This window comes from Aquila chrysaetos, chromosome 10 (assembly GCF_900496995.4).
Source record: "Aquila chrysaetos chrysaetos chromosome 10, bAquChr1.4, whole genome shotgun sequence".
NCBI lineage: Eukaryota > Metazoa > Chordata > Aves > Accipitriformes > Accipitridae > Aquila > Aquila chrysaetos.
The window spans coordinates 35,872,106-35,889,466 of NC_044013.1; the positions used below are offsets into that span (position 1 = coordinate 35,872,106).

At 44.8% G+C, this 17,361-nt stretch overlaps 2 protein-coding genes across 2 annotated transcripts; one reads left to right on the forward strand and one right to left on the reverse strand.

Annotated features, from left to right (window-relative positions):
* The first annotated feature begins 568 nt into the window (after window positions 1–568).
* LRWD1 (leucine rich repeats and WD repeat domain containing 1) lies at window positions 569–15,158 on the forward strand. Its single transcript, XM_030029022.2, is given in 16 exon segments — window positions 569–685; window positions 2,862–3,096; window positions 4,118–4,237; window positions 5,748–5,780; window positions 5,783–5,902; window positions 6,642–6,782; window positions 7,424–7,765; window positions 8,399–8,525; window positions 8,771–8,880; window positions 9,358–9,571; window positions 11,101–11,173; window positions 11,268–11,408; window positions 12,087–12,184; window positions 12,806–12,967; window positions 13,750–13,874; window positions 14,768–15,158. Coding segments are annotated over 16 exon segments (2,262 nt in total). The 5' UTR covers window positions 569–605; the 3' UTR covers window positions 14,909–15,158.
* On the reverse strand, window positions 15,066–17,139 carry LOC115347535 (DNA-directed RNA polymerase II subunit RPB11-a). Its single transcript, XM_030029021.2, has 4 exons — window positions 17,000–17,139; window positions 16,705–16,794; window positions 16,241–16,415; window positions 15,066–15,581 (listed from the first exon to the last, which is right to left on the reverse strand). The coding sequence occupies exons 1-4, from the start codon at window positions 17,050–17,052 to the stop codon at window positions 15,546–15,548; spliced, it is 354 nt and encodes a 117-aa protein (XP_029884881.1). The 5' UTR covers window positions 17,053–17,139; the 3' UTR covers window positions 15,066–15,545.
* Window positions 17,140–17,361: the final 222 nt, after the last annotated feature.

The following is a 17,361-nucleotide window of genomic DNA, read 5'->3' on the forward strand; positions in this document are numbered from 1 at the left end:
GCTGATCGGTGGGTATTTACATTTCTGGTAATCAATTAATCGGTTTTCAAAAATTTTAGGGAATTTAGAAGTTGTCAGCCAAGTGTCTATCCATCTGGTCAGGCCATTGAGCGCCCTGTGTCATTTTCTTGGGAGTAAGACATTCACAACAGGTGTATTTATTCTTACTGTGGCTGTTTATTTGAAAGTGTGTCAGAGTTCTTGGAGCAGAGCCCTGTTGTGCAGGAGAGGTACAAACAGGTAACTGCGAGACTGTCCTAGTCCTGAGTGCTGTCGCCCCGTGGACAGCTTTCATCTACAGCAAGTCTGTCGCATTAATAGCTGAGGGAGGTATCTCTGTTGTTTTGGAGATGGGTTGGGTCAGCGTGTTGAGAGTGTGTGCCCAGTGTAATAACAATCTCTAGTATTTTCATTTCAACTGTGTAAAAAAGGCGACTTCAAACACAGCAGCAAAATCAGTAGCTAAACTCATAACTCTTTTTTTCCCCTTTTGGAGTCAGTTGAAAGGCTTTCCTCTTATTCCTGTTTGTTTTACCAGGAAGGTTACGAGAAGAGGTCCTACAGCTGACTGACTAGTGATTCCAGCAGAGGGGTGGAGATTAAAAATGTCAAAAATTACTACAGAACTTCTTTTGGAAAGAGCGGTTCCAAGATCTACAAGGCTCCGAAAGATCGAGACGCTGAAGTAAGTGCAGACAGGCCCATGGAAAATTCCAGCTGAATTCAGCCTGGGCGATCCCTTTTTTTGTCTTTCTTCCCCTAAGCATTTTTACTGAAAAAAGAGAGACGGTTACAAAGCACAGAACAGGAGATGGCATTCTCGATGCAGGACCAGTGAGCACTAGTGGAACTGCATTCACTAGATAGGTTATCAGCAGTTAGCACCTCTTTTCACCATTTATATTGTATATATGCTGCCACCTTCTTTCTGTAAAACTGCTTAAGGCTGGATCCTGATTTCCTAACCCTAAGATATACTCCCTACCCCCAAACCACTTCTGTCTTTGCTAGCAATTGCTTAATGTGAATAAGAGAATCTCTTCTGGCCTAGATTTTAGAGGGTTTAAAAAATATTTTTGGCATTATTTCCCCTCCCTTTTCCTCTCCCTCCATCACTTTCCATCTCTTCTAAATCTAATTATGTTAGTACCTCAAACATTGCAGAGAGGGAGAATAAACTCTGACACAATTAGAAACCAGTAAAAACAGTTTTGATGCTCAGATCCTTAACAGAGGTCGTTGAAAATATGTGTCTTTCCAAATGTTTAATACAGTGGAATTTCGCTATTCCAGAACTGGTCAATCTGAGTGACTCAGCTAGCCAATTTCTGGCTGGCACCTTTGTTGTTTTTGTTGCTGATGTAAGAGTTTTGGGTTTCATATGTACTCTTCAAAGTTATTTCTTTTAGTTTGTCTTGTGCTAAAATGATTGTTTTTAGAGAGAAATCAAAAGTTTATCTGAAGAGTATAAGCTGCAGTAATCTGGGTAACAAAGTGATGTTGAGATGTTTGAAGTAGTGAATTTCTAGAGTGTGGCTTTTTCCATGCAGCTTTGTACCATGATTTTGAAGGGTTATATTTCAGAAAGTCCATTTGGGGAACACTGTGTTGAGTTTCTCCCCAAAATGACACAGTAGTCGCACTACGCTTTGCAGCCAGCTGAATTCTGTTCAACCTTTCTTACGTGCTTTGACTGGCTGGTTAGGCTTCTGAGATGACAAGTGAAGGAGGAGTGGTCTTCCTTCCTAATTTTATTTACCTTATTTATTCACACTTCATTTATATTTAGAAGGCCTTTTTTTAACTAATCATTAGAGATGGAGATTCTGTTTGTTAAAGGAACTCAGCCTTGTATCCTCAAGAGATGTCGGCTGTCAGGACTAGAAACTCTCTTTGGAGCTCAACTAAATGATCTAATCAAATCTAAATGACCCTTCTTATAATATGCAGTTTTCACTTTCTTACGGAGAAGGAGTGGTTTTTCCCCCTCACAAATATTGCCCCTCTTCCTCTTTCAGGACAGATTGCTTCTGTTTTGGTGGCAGCCTTGGGATTTTGTTAGGTAGATTTCCATATTTGCCATGGGAAGATTTTGCAGTAAAATTCACTGTAAGAGAAATGGAAGAATCACTTTTTTGTGCAGTTAGTTCTTTGAAAACAGCCAAATGCTTTGGGGACCTACTCTGCACTTGGCCTGAACTTAACTTCTAAAGCAGAGAAGAAAAGTTTTGAACCAGATCAGCTAACTGATCAAATTTGCTACGTCGTTGTGTGAATGCAGGTGTCAGCATGAAGTGAGGGGGAGGACAGGACTAGCATTTTGGAATCACCATAGTCTTATCTTGCTTACACCAGTTGTGAGATGGTGATTTCTAAAAAATGAGTGAAATAATGAATCTAGGTCATTCTGTGGACAGGTTAGACTGACGGTGTAGTGAATAAGTGTCTTGTATTGCTGCAGCTTGTTTTGTTGAATTTACGTTGCAAAGGAATAAAATACCAACGTTCTTAGAGGTGTAGTAATTTTTAATATGAGCAAGAACTTTTCCGGCAATTCACTGCTCACAGCCAGCTCTGTTATCCATAGGAGGTTTATCTGGATTGCAGGTTAACTGCACTGCAAATACTTTGGTAGTCTTGCGTCTCTGATGGTGTCTGTTAGCTCAGACACAGCACCTTTTCCAGGTATGTGTGCTTGCAGTCCAGAATGCTGCAGACAAGAAAACGCAGGTTTGGTCAGATTTACCCAGTGAGTTGTGCTAGACTGAGAGGTGCCACCAGGTGGGACCTTGTATCCTGTGAAAGTCAGCACTTGTTTTTCCAATGAACTGCAGATAGTTCGTGTTCTCTTTTGTTTTCAGCCTGTCCAAGCTGCAGTTGAAGACTGGAGACTTAGACCCACGTTTGTTTTCCCGTCTGAGGCATCTGCAGAAACTAGATCTCTCTGATAATTTACTGGACAAATTTCCCAACAGTCTAACCCTGCCTGATCTGCGTGTCCTAAACTGCAACAACAACAAACTAGAAGATGTAACTGCTCTGAAACAGTTCCCTCTGCTCGAGGAGCTAACCTACGAGAACAATGTGTACTTGACAGTGAGTTACCTCCCATCCTTAGAAGCTAAGCATTAAATAGAGGGGGAAACAAACAGCAGTTGTGCCTAGTTCTTGTATGTTGTTCTTAGGCAGCAAGTGTTAGGGCATCTGAGAAAGCAGCCAGTCTTTTTGTGCCCCTTCACCAGTTTGTGCCACTATTTCCCAATCTGCAGAAGTGACTTGCCCAAAACTACTCGGATATTAAAATCTGGGTATCTTGAACTGCTGATTCTCCAGGCCAAAGTCCCATCTTAGGTAGCTTATCAGGCAGGATATCTTATGCTCATGCTTGTGTAAAATATAGTAATAACTGCGTAGAAATGTCCTTCTTAGATGTTAGTTTTAGTGCCCCTTGTGCTCTGGAAGAGCAGATTTGGTCATCTGATGGGGGGTTTAAACTTGGTGATTAGTCTAGTTTTGGTTTTCTGACTTCTCCCAAGAGGCTCTGCTGACTGTGCGGTTTAAGCATCTGAAACTGTAATTTTACTTGTGCTTTAAACTGGCATCAGCCACCATCCCGGACCCAGATGCTAGTTGCTGTTGCGTGCTGGCAGAAGTATATGTGCGGCTGTATGGTAAACTGGATTGGGGAACTGGTCTGACCTAAAACACACCTGACCCACAGAATCCCAGCTGGTATTCGTTTACTGTAGGCAGGGCAGGCCTTCCTCTGTATTAGATGCTCACTCAGAGTTAAAGGATGTGAACAGAATACCCTGCATTGCACTCAGGCCGGAGCTGATGAGGCCGGTTACACCGCCACCACCTTGTGTTGGATGTTAGTACTGCTTAAGTGCGAGGCAGGTCTTCTGTCTGCAGTTTAAGATCCCAACTCATAGGAGAAGGTTAATTTACAACTAAAAGGTGATATTCGAGTCGGAATTGCTGAGAAGATTTCATGAAATTACTTTTCCTGACTAAATATATTCTTCTCATCCTTGGCTGTGTTTTAATAAAGGACTAAAGCTAAAGCAAGTACCATGCATACAATTTTTGTAACTCCAATGCCTTCTCTTTCTAGCTCAACGATGACTATAAAGTAATGTTTCTTTTGCAAAATCTTCGGCTACTCAATGGCAAGGATATAACCAAACTGGCTAATCATGTGAGGCGTGTCAATAGTCGTAAGCTCACCAGCAAGGTAAGATGTGTGATATTTTCTTAATCTCTAAATACCTTAGAAGTAACTAAATACTGTGCTCAGTTTAATGACAGAGCTGCAAACAAGCATCAAATGGTTAACAATAATTCTGGTATGATCTAAGCACAGCCTGCGGTTTTGGCCACCTAGTAAATGTCTTACTGCTGCTTTCTCTGGTCACTGCTTACATTTGCTCTACCTGTTCTGTATAGCCAACTTCTGCCTTCAGTTTAAATCACAGGAGCAGGGCCAACAAGGTCTGTGTGTGACCCTCTGGTTTTTCAGGTCACTCCGATCATCATTAAAAAATGGGAGAAGCCTGGTGCTGACATAACAGCTGCATACACCTCCTCATCTAATTTACATTACTGTCCTGGCCCCAGGCATGGGGAGCACAAAACCAAGCTCAGGATAATCTTGCTTTTTCCAGCGTACACCAGGAACAAGGATTTGTTTGTTCTTCTTCAGCTGTGCATGTTTGCAACTGTATTTTCACTCATTTACATACACAGTTTAGCTCCTACAGATTGTCCCCACAAAGCATGTTGTGATCTTGAGCAAAATTATTGTTCTATTACGAAAAAGGGGGGGTTTTGTACAGTACTGCTCTTAGCATTTGTATTCTCGTTAGTTGATTTTGTTAATTCCTTCTGTGTAGCAGTGGTGGAGAGACCAAATACTGAAGACTGGGATGGCTTATTGTGCAAAGTGTTATCTGTGTAATACTTTGTACCTCAAAGGGTCTTGGTGAGGGCTGCTCAGCCTTTTATTCTCCAGGCAACTGGGCACGGTTTGCTGTTTAATGAGACACCAAATGCTCCCCCGTGCTGTTCATTTTGTGCTGGTGCCTGTGCCCCAGATACTCAGATACTTTTCCCTGATGGTATTGCTTTGTACCTGACTGCCCAGTTCTTACTGCTGTGTGTCTAAATGTAAAATGTCTCTTGGGTCCGAATGCTTATGGATGTGTTACTACCCACCAGAAACTCTCAGATGGGAAACTGTGCTGATAGGTGAGCGTCTGCATGATTGTGCCCATAGTTCAGAAGCCTTTTGGACTCAAAGCATCTTTATAAATGGGGATGACATGTGCAGCAGTCCTGCTTACGCACACACTTGAACTACAAGAAAATTCAAACATGCCCGTTATGCCATGCCTGTTATAATAAATTAGTTACCTGTCAGGTGCTCCCTGTTAGTAGGGCATAGCGCAAGACTCCTTAAGACCATTTGCTATGGATCCAGAGGCATGAAATCAGGCATTGCTCTGGGTCCATGTTGATGGTATCTGCTTAGCCACACTCACTTAAAGTTGGTTGAGAGGAATTGGGTTTCTTGTTAGCTGAAGTCATGGTTTGAACACTGATAAAATAAATGGAAGCAGTGCCATCGTGTAGCTAGCAGAGCCTCAGGGTTGGCAACTTCTTAAATGCTTTCACAAGTACTCTTGTGCTTTTCTGCTGTGGTTTTCTGTAGTGTTCTGTTGGATAAACTCAGTCTTTCTGCCTAGGTTACTGCTCACTGGGAAAAATTCTTCCGTGACCCCAACTTCCTGAGAAATATACAGCTGAGCAAGTGAAGTCCATCAAGAAAAAGTTCCTGAAGTCAGTACAAACCAATGTAGTATATGGACCCAGCTCACTCAGTGAATTCACCCGCTGGCGGGTAGGTTACATTTCGCTTACCCTTCTGTTCTTCAGGCAAGGACTCTGCAGCCTGATTCTGAAATGGATTTGATTAAAAAGCTCCATGGATTTGGGTTCAGGGTATCAGGGCTCTTGCAGACAGGTGATATCACTTTTTCTGGTTTTCTTCACTGCTTTGTTAAGCAGTTAGAGAAGCACTAGGACTAAACGTGCACCAAGTTGCAATGACTGCCATTAAACATTGTTTTTTAATTCATAAGCAATAATGATACTTGTACTAATTAACAAGACTGCAGTATCCTTAGTACTTAATTATTTGCAAATAACTCTAATGGCAACCTTTGGTCTTGATGGAAGCTGTATGAAAGGAGAAAAGATAATGACAGAACTGTAGTTACTCCCAGTGGGGAAAGATACCATTTAGTTTGTAACGTATGTTTTAATTGTATGTGCATACATACCATTGAGGCTTCCATCTCTCCTTTGTCTTGTTTTCATTGCTGTGCTGTTGTTTTTGCAAATGTGTACCCTGGATGCCCATGACAAAGTGAAGTTCTTGGGTCATGTAATGGAGGATTTGGCCTGCCAGGCTCTCAGCTGACGACTCATCCATCAGTTGTGGAATTCACGTAGAATAGTGGAAGCAGATACTAAAAACTCAGCAAAGCAGCTCTTGTCATTACACATCAGAGTTTGACTGCTGTTGCTTTTTGTCTTTTGGTTTTTTTTTTTTACATATCCACATATTTGTTTCTAAGGTGAAAATGATTGCAGAAGAGTTTCTGGCATACTCACTGGGTCTGGAGTTAAACACAGATCCTGAACTAGAGGAAAAGGTGGATGAAAATGAGGAAGAAAGTACAGAGAGCCCCAGGGAAGCTGCAGAGGACGTGGGTCAGGTAGGTGATTTTTCCAGTTACATTAACAATGTTCTTTTTATTTCTTACGAATTCAGTAGCACTTGTCAGTTTACATTTATGACCCTTTGGTAACCGTAGGGGCAGTCTCAGGCTGCAGCTTGTATTCAGCAGCTGAGACTTGTTCTTTATGGCCAGATTGAAGCTTTCCCAGCAATGTGAAGGTAGAATTGCTCTCCAAAAGGAGAGCACTTCCATTCTCATAGGACACCCAAAAGATTTCAAGAGTATAGTCCTACTGAGTCCACCTATCCTTTGAGGAAGGGATATTTTTATGAGAGAACTGAGCTGATGCATGGCCAGACTGTGATGGTGCTTGCCTTCTTTGAAATGGCTGCTGATTAAACCCCCTCGGTCCATGGGCCAGATTTGTTTTTCCACATCATATGTAAATTGTAAGTAACTGGGACAAGGGAAGGGAGATGAAAATGAGGCTGGCTGTGTGATTTTCATTAGCTTCTGCCTCTAGGAACTCTGCAGCTCTGTGCTGTCTGATATTTGGAACCCAGTCTATAACCGTGGGAGGGTACTTGCATTTGAATAATTAATATCTCTGACTGACAAATCATCTGCACAACTCAGAGAAGCTAGAAACCTGCAGAAACTGACAACATGCTTTATAGGTCACGATAATGCCCAGGAAGAGGAAAAGAAATAATTCAAAATCGGGGTCTGGAAACAAGAGATCCAAGTCCCAGGCAAAGACTGAGGAGGAGGCTGTAGTTAATCCCAGAAAGTCCAGTCATGTGCAGGATGACCCAGCTCCTGATAAACCAAGAACATCGAACCAGTCAGCCAAAGAGGCAACCCCTGAGCAGGGAGCTGAAGGGACACATAAGAATGGAGAGCAGTGTCCCAAGGGGCAAAGCAACAGAAGATCCGGCCAGCTGACAGGGGAACAGAAAAGCCAGGAGCAGGACAACGGAGTTGTTAGCTTGACTCCAGTGAAGAACTCCAAGGGCAAGGTATGTTCATCAGCCCCCTTGGGACTGGCTTTCTGCCTCTTGGTTTAGTGGGAGGAGCCGCATTCAGATTTCATCAGAGCTCTACACAGCTTGGAGCTCATAATTGGCCAGATATATTGTGAGTTACGGTTTTTGTTTTGTTTTTTTTTCTGTTGTTTTAAATCTCTCAGAGGCGTCAGGGAAGGCCCCCCCCCCCCTGGAGACAGTGAATCCCCTGCAGGGGATGGATGGACCAGCGCTCTAAGGTGGTGCACTGAAAGAAAGCCCGTTCTTAGAAATAGAACTGGCATGACTTGCTCTCAGGTCAAACTGGTGGCTGCATGGGGAAAGGTGTTTCCCCCTCAGCTCAGACCAGCGGGGATCTAAAGGTTTTTTCACATTTCTCTGCAGCAGGAAATGGGGTTCACTGCTGGGGTCTGCTGGGCACTTCTTTTCTAAACAGCTGACTGCTGGTTTAGGAGTCTTGAGCATTGGTGGCACCTCAGTCTCTCCTGTTCTCTGTAGCACAGAAGGGCTGAAAAATACTTCAGTTTAACTCAAATTGCTGTGTTCAGTAGAGGGTTCTGTCAAGGCAATCACAGGCAAACCGCTGTCAGGGGAATGAATTTTCTAAATGTGGATGGTTTATTGTAGGAGGATGTCAGTGCAGAGCCATTGCATTTTCTTCAGTGTCACAGTAAAGGCAACAGCCGCGAGGATTTTAAAACGCAGCTCTGGTCCTGTGTCTTCGAGCCATTGCTAGACTGTGGAGCCAGGAAAGGTGAGCTCTTAAAGAGGTTTGCAGGATTCCCAGAACCACCTGGCTCTGGAATCCCAGCGGACTCCATGCGTTAGACCCTGCTCCTTCAAGCTGTAGTCTCCATTATCAGGAAGAGACTTGCTTACATACTCCTTCTTTGACTTTGAAAACAGGAGACTGGGAGAGCACCAGGCAGTGATAAGCTGCAGTCTTCATGTGTTATCTGTGAACCTGGGAACTTCTCACCTCTTCTTTCAATCTTTCAGATCCCATTGTGAGCTCCTCCAGAACCGTGGCAACATGTGGAGGGGAATCTGTCTGTCTGATTGATTGTGAGACAGGGACGGTGCTGAAAAAGTATAAGGTGGCTACAGAGGTAGGTTGCAAGTGGGAAGAGTAAGCATTAAATGGAAATACCATAATCTGTTATAATTACATACATGTATATATAATATACATTACAAAGAGTTCTGAAAGGGTTTCAAGCATTAGCTTGGACAGGTCTTAAAAGGATGAAGATAGATAGTAAATATTTCTTGCTTATCCTTTTAGCCCGGTTTGATTTATTTTTTCTTTTTTATTAGTTTAAAAGATAAGTCTGGCTGTCTTCTCCTCACACAGGCATACGTCTGTGTATCCAGGCTGCTAAGACTGCTTGATGGCATAGAGGAATAAACATCCTGTTTTGATAGTTTATGTTCTTCTGAGGGGTTGTTTTGAGATTCGATGCTCCAGCTCGAATAGTCGTGTCATTCACCTGAATAGCTCTTGTGATAGTTGTCTTATCTCTGAGCTAACAGCCATCCTGCTGGCTGTTCTCTTTCACGCTATTCTTGGTTTCTCTCTATCCTAGGAGTTTTTCAGTGTTGCATGGACAACCCTCACAATGGTAATCAGCGACAGTCGGAAAAAATCTCATAATATCTTGGCAGCTGCTGGGAGGAGAGGGATTGTCAAGCTGATTCATGTGGCGGCTGACTTCTGCTATGGAGAGATAAAGGCTCATAAAAAGCCCATAGCTACTGTCTGCTTCAGCCCAACTCGAGAAACTCACCTCTTCTCAGTAAGTCTCTGGTTCAGAATCTCTTTAGCTTTAGTACCTAATGTAGAAAAGGCTGGGCTTCCTTAACAAGGGGAATTGTCCCCAGTGCAAGCAGGCGCAGGTAGGGACCGCACACACGCACAGAGAGCATGGACAGACGTTATGGAGAGAGTATTGTTAGTGTCATATGGCAGTCATCTACACAAGGTACAAAATGTTTCAGCCACAAAGCCTGACTCTTTAGCTGAGGTGCAGCAGCTCCCGTTTCCCTCTCAGTAGCTCTCAGGGTGGCTGTCACGCACGCATTAGCCACAAACAAGGCCAGTAGTGGATCCGTTCCGCAGGGATGAGTAAGAAGAATGATAGCCAGAGCAGCCTGCTGGGGGCCAGGAAGCAAGCGGTCAGCTGGCAGGGCTCTCATCAAGCTTGGCAACAGGGGCAATGCAGCGTATAATGGGCTGTTGGATTTCATTTTTTCCAACGAGCAAAACTACGCGCTTAATTGCTTTTGAATAAATGAAAATTATTTTGAGTTCTGTGCCTTGTCAGAAGTTTTTATTCGGGTCCTGATGTAGAAGAGAGCTTTGCCACAGTAGGGCCCACAGAGGCTTACGGACTGGTAAGAAATGAACCATCATATTACAAATTGCAGCTGCATTGTCAGGCCTGTAAAGTAAGCTGTTACAGACCCTTTCAGACCACACCTGCCCCCCACAGCACATTGTTTCTTTTGCCTACAATTGCCCACATCCTGGAGTGGTTAGAGTGCTACATGAACCATTAAAAGTGGAATTTTTTTAAAACACAGGTATCTGTAGTGAATACTTTTCAAGAAGCAGCTCAAGAGTGCAAAAAGCAGAAGCCTAGAGGGGTAAGGAGGTTGATAGCACACCCATATAATGGTGTGGACAGCAAGGCTCATTACATTACATAGGAAAATTTATAGTAATAAAGTGAGAGTCTTTGCATGCCTGTTTGGGGACTGGACACTAACCCATTTACTCTGAGTTTGAGGGATGCCATCTGATTAGGATTGTTTCTGCTATCAGTACATCAGCTTGGTGACAAAGGACATTAAGTGTCTTTCACACTTTACATCAGTGCCTGACTTTCCCAATGAGAGCTGCTGCGGATGTGAACACAGTAAGCTGCAGACATGTGGAATAAAGTGGTGTCTGCCGAAGAGTAGAGGTTGGACCTTGTATTGTAGATTCCACTAGAACCCACAACCAGAAACATGAGCTCAAAGGGGCACTAATTAGTGACCTTGTGAAGCCACAACTTAGTAATGGACACCAGGAAACAAACTTTATTTTATCTGCTCCTCTTAGAGCACAGGATAAGAATGCAAATTACTGACCGTGCATGTTTGACAATGTCTGTGAAGTGGTGTTGAGCCAGGAGCCTCTGTGACTGCTGCTGTGCTTTAATGAGCTCTCTGATGCCACAGGCTTAGAGTGTTACAGCCTGTGACACAGGTAGAATTGCCAGCTAGCACGAGAAGAGCCAGATGAGCAGCGGTGTCACTACCTGCTTCTCTTCTGTGTCCCACAGCTGCATCCTATGACAAGCGAATTGCACTCTGGGATATTGGGATTCCAGACTGTGACTACAATTTCAAAGCAAGGTAAAGGTTCAAAAAAACAGATGTGGCCAGTCCAGGAGCCTGTAACTATCACATTGCAGCACCACTTAACTGCTTTTTTTTTTTTTTTTTTTAGCCAGCTGCTGGTGCTGGAAGCGATCTCTATTCCATTACGGATTGCCCCAGTCCCCACCTGCCCAGATCAGTACCTGCTGGCTGGCTGTGAAAGCGGCTGCTTTGCCTGGAATATAAAACTGGATAAGGAACAAAAAAGCAGGTGAGAACCAAAAGTTGGGGGCATGCATTTGTTTCCTGTAACAAGAAAAGGCAGTCCTAGCAAAGGCTTTATTTCTAACCAAGGAGGTCTGGTCAAGAAAAGCAGCATGTCCTACCAAACTTAAAACATATTCCCTTCACATAGTGACAAGAAAAAAAATACTAGCATAATGCTAAAGGAGTGTTCAAAGCTCACAGCCCTGAGCTTGTATTGATGCTCCAGTCTACAAGTGTTGCAGGCTGCTTTGAAGGAAGGCTGACATGAGTGCAATAAAATACCCTGAAACTTAAGGGCATATCATCTTGAAGTGGCGTAAGAGAGTGTAAATTCTTGGATTGAGTTCCAGTCTCACAGCAAGGCCTACCCTGCTTCTGGTATGTGAGTTTTATGGGAGCACAGAAAAAAAATTACAAGAACGAAGCAAGCAAAGTCATGCCCTGCTGACTAATCCTGATGCCTACAAAAACAGATGAAGTAAAACAGCAGTCTCTTAAGCAAACAGGCTTCTGCTGTATTAATAAATCCAGGTGGCCAAAAGCATAAGTTCAAGTGAGAATTCATCTGAGTTTGGCGGGAGACTCACTAACACATGAATTTCCTTTCGGGTTCTGTACCCAAGTGCCCTTCCACTGCTGCCCATTCAGGACTTGACTCATTTCACCCTTCTCTCTACTCTAGGCCTTTTGAAGCCATATTCCAGTTTCCAGATGAGGATGGAGGCATTACAACATCTCACAGGGTTGACGGTTTGGCTTTTCTGAATGATGATGTCATTGGTGAGTATGAACACAATAGCCCAATGCAGAAAAACAGTCAGGCACCTCAGCATGTGGCAGGCTGAAGCCAGCACGATGAGCAGAGGGACTGAATGGGGTGTGACTACCTCTTCTTTAGATTTTTGGGGGCTACACAGAATGAAGATGTCTCCCAGAGCCACTTAGCTTTCCCTGAAATGTGGGCTAGAGGTGCAAACCTATGTCTGAGCAAGACTGGAAATCAGACGGACCCATCCCCGAGAGCACGCTTGGCCAAGCAGTGCCAAAGCAGAAGGGAGGAGAGCCCCTTTCTGCTCAAGGGCTGGTGGCAGCAGTAGTTTTTTGCAGGGGAATTGGGGGTTCCCACATCTGGGAGCATGCTTAAAGCATGGGCTGGGTCTTTCTGAATAGCTTATGCTTGTTCTACAGTTCAGGAACATAAGCATGGGACTGAACATCCCTCTGCAGCCTCCAGTTATCCTGAAATAAGGTAAAGGAGATGGAAACAGTTGCTGTCGGTACCAGGTCCCACGTCTTAAAAGCCACCTTCTGGATGGACCACCTTCACCAGAGGCCAGCCTTTGTCTTGAGGCATTTCACATCTCCGCAACTGACACAGCCTCTCCTGTCTTTCTTCCCTAGCTTCCAAGAGCTCTAAACCGGGATGCATATACTTATGGAGCTGGAGTCGGTCTTTTGACACAAAGGGAAAAGGATGCCAGCGAACGGTATCTGCTGTTATTCTAGCTGAGCTGGAGTGGTCTATGACAGACCTGTCCTACCTGACGCTCAGTACCTGCCCAGGTAGGCAGCACCCCTCCTCCGGGTGAGCAGCAAGGCTGTGCCAGTCACTACAGCAGAGATGGTCGCGTGGGTCAAGATTTGCTTTGAACAGTTGTGCCTGCCTCCCCTTTCACCCATCAGAAGAGCCCGTAGTTCGAGGCAGAGGCCTGGATTTCAGCCCCCATCAGTGAGCAAGCAACACCAGCCCTCAACTCCCGGCACCACAGCTCCAGCACTGGGCAGCAACAGCCCAGCACCAGCTATATATAAATAAGTAACAAATAATTACAGCTATACCATCTGCCATACAAGGGGGAACAACTGAGGTTTTACAGCATTACATGGACCGATTATATTACCAACACGGTCTTCCTTGTACAGGTCTCTAAAGCTCACAGAGCTGATGGCTTGGCCCTGTAGCTTTTCTGGAGCCATTTTAATGCTTAGTGCATCTAAAGTAAGGGGTAGGAACACCACACGATAGGCAGCTGGGTTTTAACACTAACAAGGAATAGACAAACCTGACTGGTCACCACTTCCCAAAACCAAAAAAAGTCTAAAAAGAAATCCCAAAACACTTATCACTAGCTTTTGTCTACTAGAGTAAGATAGCTGATTTATCTTTAAATGAATTGAGTTTTTTTCAGAGCAAGGTAGATGATGGATATATTTGTGCCGGAAAGAGGTTTTGCTGAAATAAGACATCCTCCCCTAGGATCCTACAGCATGTCTTGAGCTCTGCTTTATAGCAGAATGGACTCTTAGTTCCACACGTTTTCCAGCTGCTTCTTTTGGTCTTACAGCAAAAGACTACGTGTTCTGTGGTGATGAGATGGGAAGTGTGTGGATGTACAACCTCTCAAACTACACAGCAGCATGGAGCTCTGCAAAGGGAAAACGCTCAGACAAGAAGATCCCTCCCACACAGGTAGGTCTCATTTACCCGCTGGGGCTGAGCAGACCTCCCGTCCGCTCCCCGTGCAGCTGTCCCAAGTCGCCTGAGCAGATTTGCACCAGAACATGCCTAGTGTTTTCTCTACCTAACACTCACAAGCAATTAAAAGCAATCGTCTCCAGAGCATGACCAAGGCCATCTTTCAAATCTCACACAAACACAACTGTGACAGGAATTAGGAGCTGTAAAGCAGGGCTGTTTGCTCCTGCGTTCTGCAGCTTGGCAACTTTTCCTAGCAGAAGGGTCCTCGGTAAAAAATTCGTGGTCAAACTGGAAAGCCTGACAATACAAGCATGCAGACACCATTTCCCTGGTGGGCTGCGGGGAGGGAAGCCAGAGTGGCTGTTCCTGGCAGAACTGTACACAGGAAAGGGCTCACTGCTTCCGCAAGCTCATGCCACCCTTTTTTTCTTTGGTTTGATACGTCCCTGGCCTCCAGTGATAGTCCTCTTTTGGGCAGTTACTGTTCCCTTGTGCGATGAAGGCACACACATACAAAGGCTCTCACTCCAGAGCCTGGTCTTGAGCCACATTATATATAGGCGTGACGTGACCTAGCGTTCCATAAACTTTCTGCAAGCATATTGCCCAAGTCAACAGTTAGCTCCAGCTGCTTTCACTTTTTCCTTTCTGATCAAGTCCCTCTGCATTAAACCCTGCTCCTTTAGGAGGAGTACCATAAAGTTGCACCACTTCCCTCCGAAAGGGGAAGAACCTTTTCATTCATTCAGCTTCCCCAGGTTGGTAGGGAAGTGGATTCCACAGCAACCCAATCATCAAACCAGGCCTTGCAGTAATTAATAACCTCCCACTTTCAGAGACAATACCACTGTGCCTTTCCTACCCAAACTCTGTTCTCCTCGTAGATTCTCAAGTGGCCAGAGCTTCGAGCAAACGGGGAGCAGCTGACTGAAGTCCTAATAAACAATGTGGTATCAGACCCTACTTTTACTTACCTTGTTGTTCTAACTAGTGTGAACATAACAGCAATTTGGAAGAAGTCATAGTTCCTTGTAACAGAGTTTCATTCCCGTGCTTTGAAATAGTGCAGTATTAGTGACTGTTACCCATGTAATCATGAAGTTTTCTAGACCAGCTATTACGTGCAAGAGGAAAAAAAAAAAAAAAAAAAAAAAAAGGTAAGAGTTTGTTAAACTCATTAAGTCATTGTAAACATCCGGTTTCTTTTACTGTAAGTTTTCACAATTTGTGCATTTGTTTTATAGAAATGACACTTAATAAAACAAAATACCAGTTCGGTTGAGAGTGCCTAGACTTTTTGAAAAGGAAAAGCGGAGTTCATCTACCACTGTCACTCAGCAGCTTCTCATTCTGGCAGTACACTCACAATAAACTCGCCAACAGCCCAGTACAAATATTTGCCTTATGGCTCCAAATGGAAAAGTAGAAATAATTTTAATGACTTATCCATCAAATCAAACAAGACATTTATCCTCTTGGCAAAGTGCCTGTCTAGTAGAAAAAAAATCACCTCAGAATGTCACTGCTGCTGTCAAAAATTAAACATAAGTGGGACAAGGGGGAAAATATTTGCCATGAATGGAGGTTTAAATATAGCATTCAACTAACAAACAGACACGTCATTCTGCCTCAGAAGCACAGTCCGCTCTAAATGGGGTGATTTTACTCGATTCCTTCTTGTTTGTCTTTAATAGCAACCTGTAAAACACAAACATACATATGCTAAGAGAAGAACCATTGCTGAGCTGGAGAAGGTTAGTTTAAACATTCATAACAGTCTTCTGTGAAACACAGGAAGAGCTACAAACCTTCAGCGGAAATCTCGACACCATCCAGAAAAATAATACTTAAATTAAAATCAAAACATATTTACAAAATTGGTGCACTGTTACCTTTTACCAGCACATCAGAGAACGCTACACAGACAGTATCCTGTTCATAAACCCCCTGGTTTTGTCTGAGTAACCTTTCAGGCAGATTAAGTCTCAAAAATCAGGGGCTGAATAAATAATAAATACAGCGGCACAGTTGAGCAGAAAGCAATGACAGGTGGTCCAAAAAAAAGTACTGTCCCAAAGGTTTGGCAGGAGAAGTAAAGAAAAAAAAAAACAAAAACCCCATGCTTTTAGAAGAATAGAAAATTATTTTCTACACTAATAAGACTGTGAGAAAACCAATGCCGGCCATCTAGGGAATTACAGAGCGGCCACTGAACCGTTAAGACCAGGCAGGCTCCACCACGCCTTGACAGAAGCCAAGTATCAAATAGCGGCTCTAAGATACGCTACCCCTCCCTTTGTTTCACTTTTAATTGCAAGAAGCTGAATTACTTTGAAGAAAAAAAGAAACAAACTTACCCTGAACCTCTCTTCCAGGAGGGAAAGCTCGCTGATCAAATCCGTGATGGCGTTGGTGAAAGCTTCCTGGGGGCTGTAATCCGGGGTGGTTTGGACCCGGATGATAATTTTGTGTTCCAGCGGGTGCGGGACCTTGTACCCTGCAAATAACACCTGGGGGTCTTTCAGTAACTGCCTGGAACGGAAAAGCAGCAGTGAACAACCACGCAGCACAAACAAAAGTTCTTTTTATATTAAAAAAAAAAAGAATTTAAAAGCTGTGTTTCTGATGGGCTTTCCCAACACGCTTTGAAACAGGGCTTTACGAACCCCTCACTTTTAAAGGCAGAATTGCTTTACCCTGACAACATCTATCACAACGTGACTAAACTTCCCAAGGTAAAAAAAAAAAAAAAAAAAAAAAAAAAAAAGCCCTAATCCCCCCCCCAAAATTTACACACACACCCCCCCCGGCCTTAGCTCACGACTTGATGATGTTCCCCAGCGTGTGATCCTCCTTGTTGATGGTGAACAGGCAGGCGTTGGGCACCTTCGTGTCCTTGTTGATGGTGATCCTGAGTGGATACAGACCGGCCGTTACCACAGGGGCTCCCCCCGGCCCCGTTACAGACCGGGAGGCCGCGGGGGGGGCCGGGGGGGAAGGACCGGGCTCCCCGTCCGGGGAGCCCGGTCCTTCCCCCCCGGCCCCCCCGCGGCCCGACCAGGGTCTGTGCCCCGACCAAAAGCCGTCACCCGCCCCCCCCGCTCGCCGCTTCTCACTTTTTCTCGCCCTCGAAGAGGAGGAAGGACTCGAAGGCCGGAGGCGCGTTCATCCCGCCGCCGCTCGCCCCGCCGTTACCACGGCGCCCGCCGCCTCACTTCCGCTCCTTCCCGCCGGCCCACAGCGCCCCCAGGCGAGCGGGAGGACTCGGCGCAGGCTCGGCCCCGCCCCGCCCCGCCCCCGGGGGTGACGTCAGCGTCGGTGACACCAGAACGGGCAGCAGCGGGGCTAGCGGTGATGTCATCGGTGATGCCGTGAGGGGCACCAACACCCGTGACGCCCCCAGCAGCGCCCCCAGCAGAACCACCAGTGGTGCCACCACCGTGGCCACCAGCGACGCAACCAGTGCCCCCATCAGCGA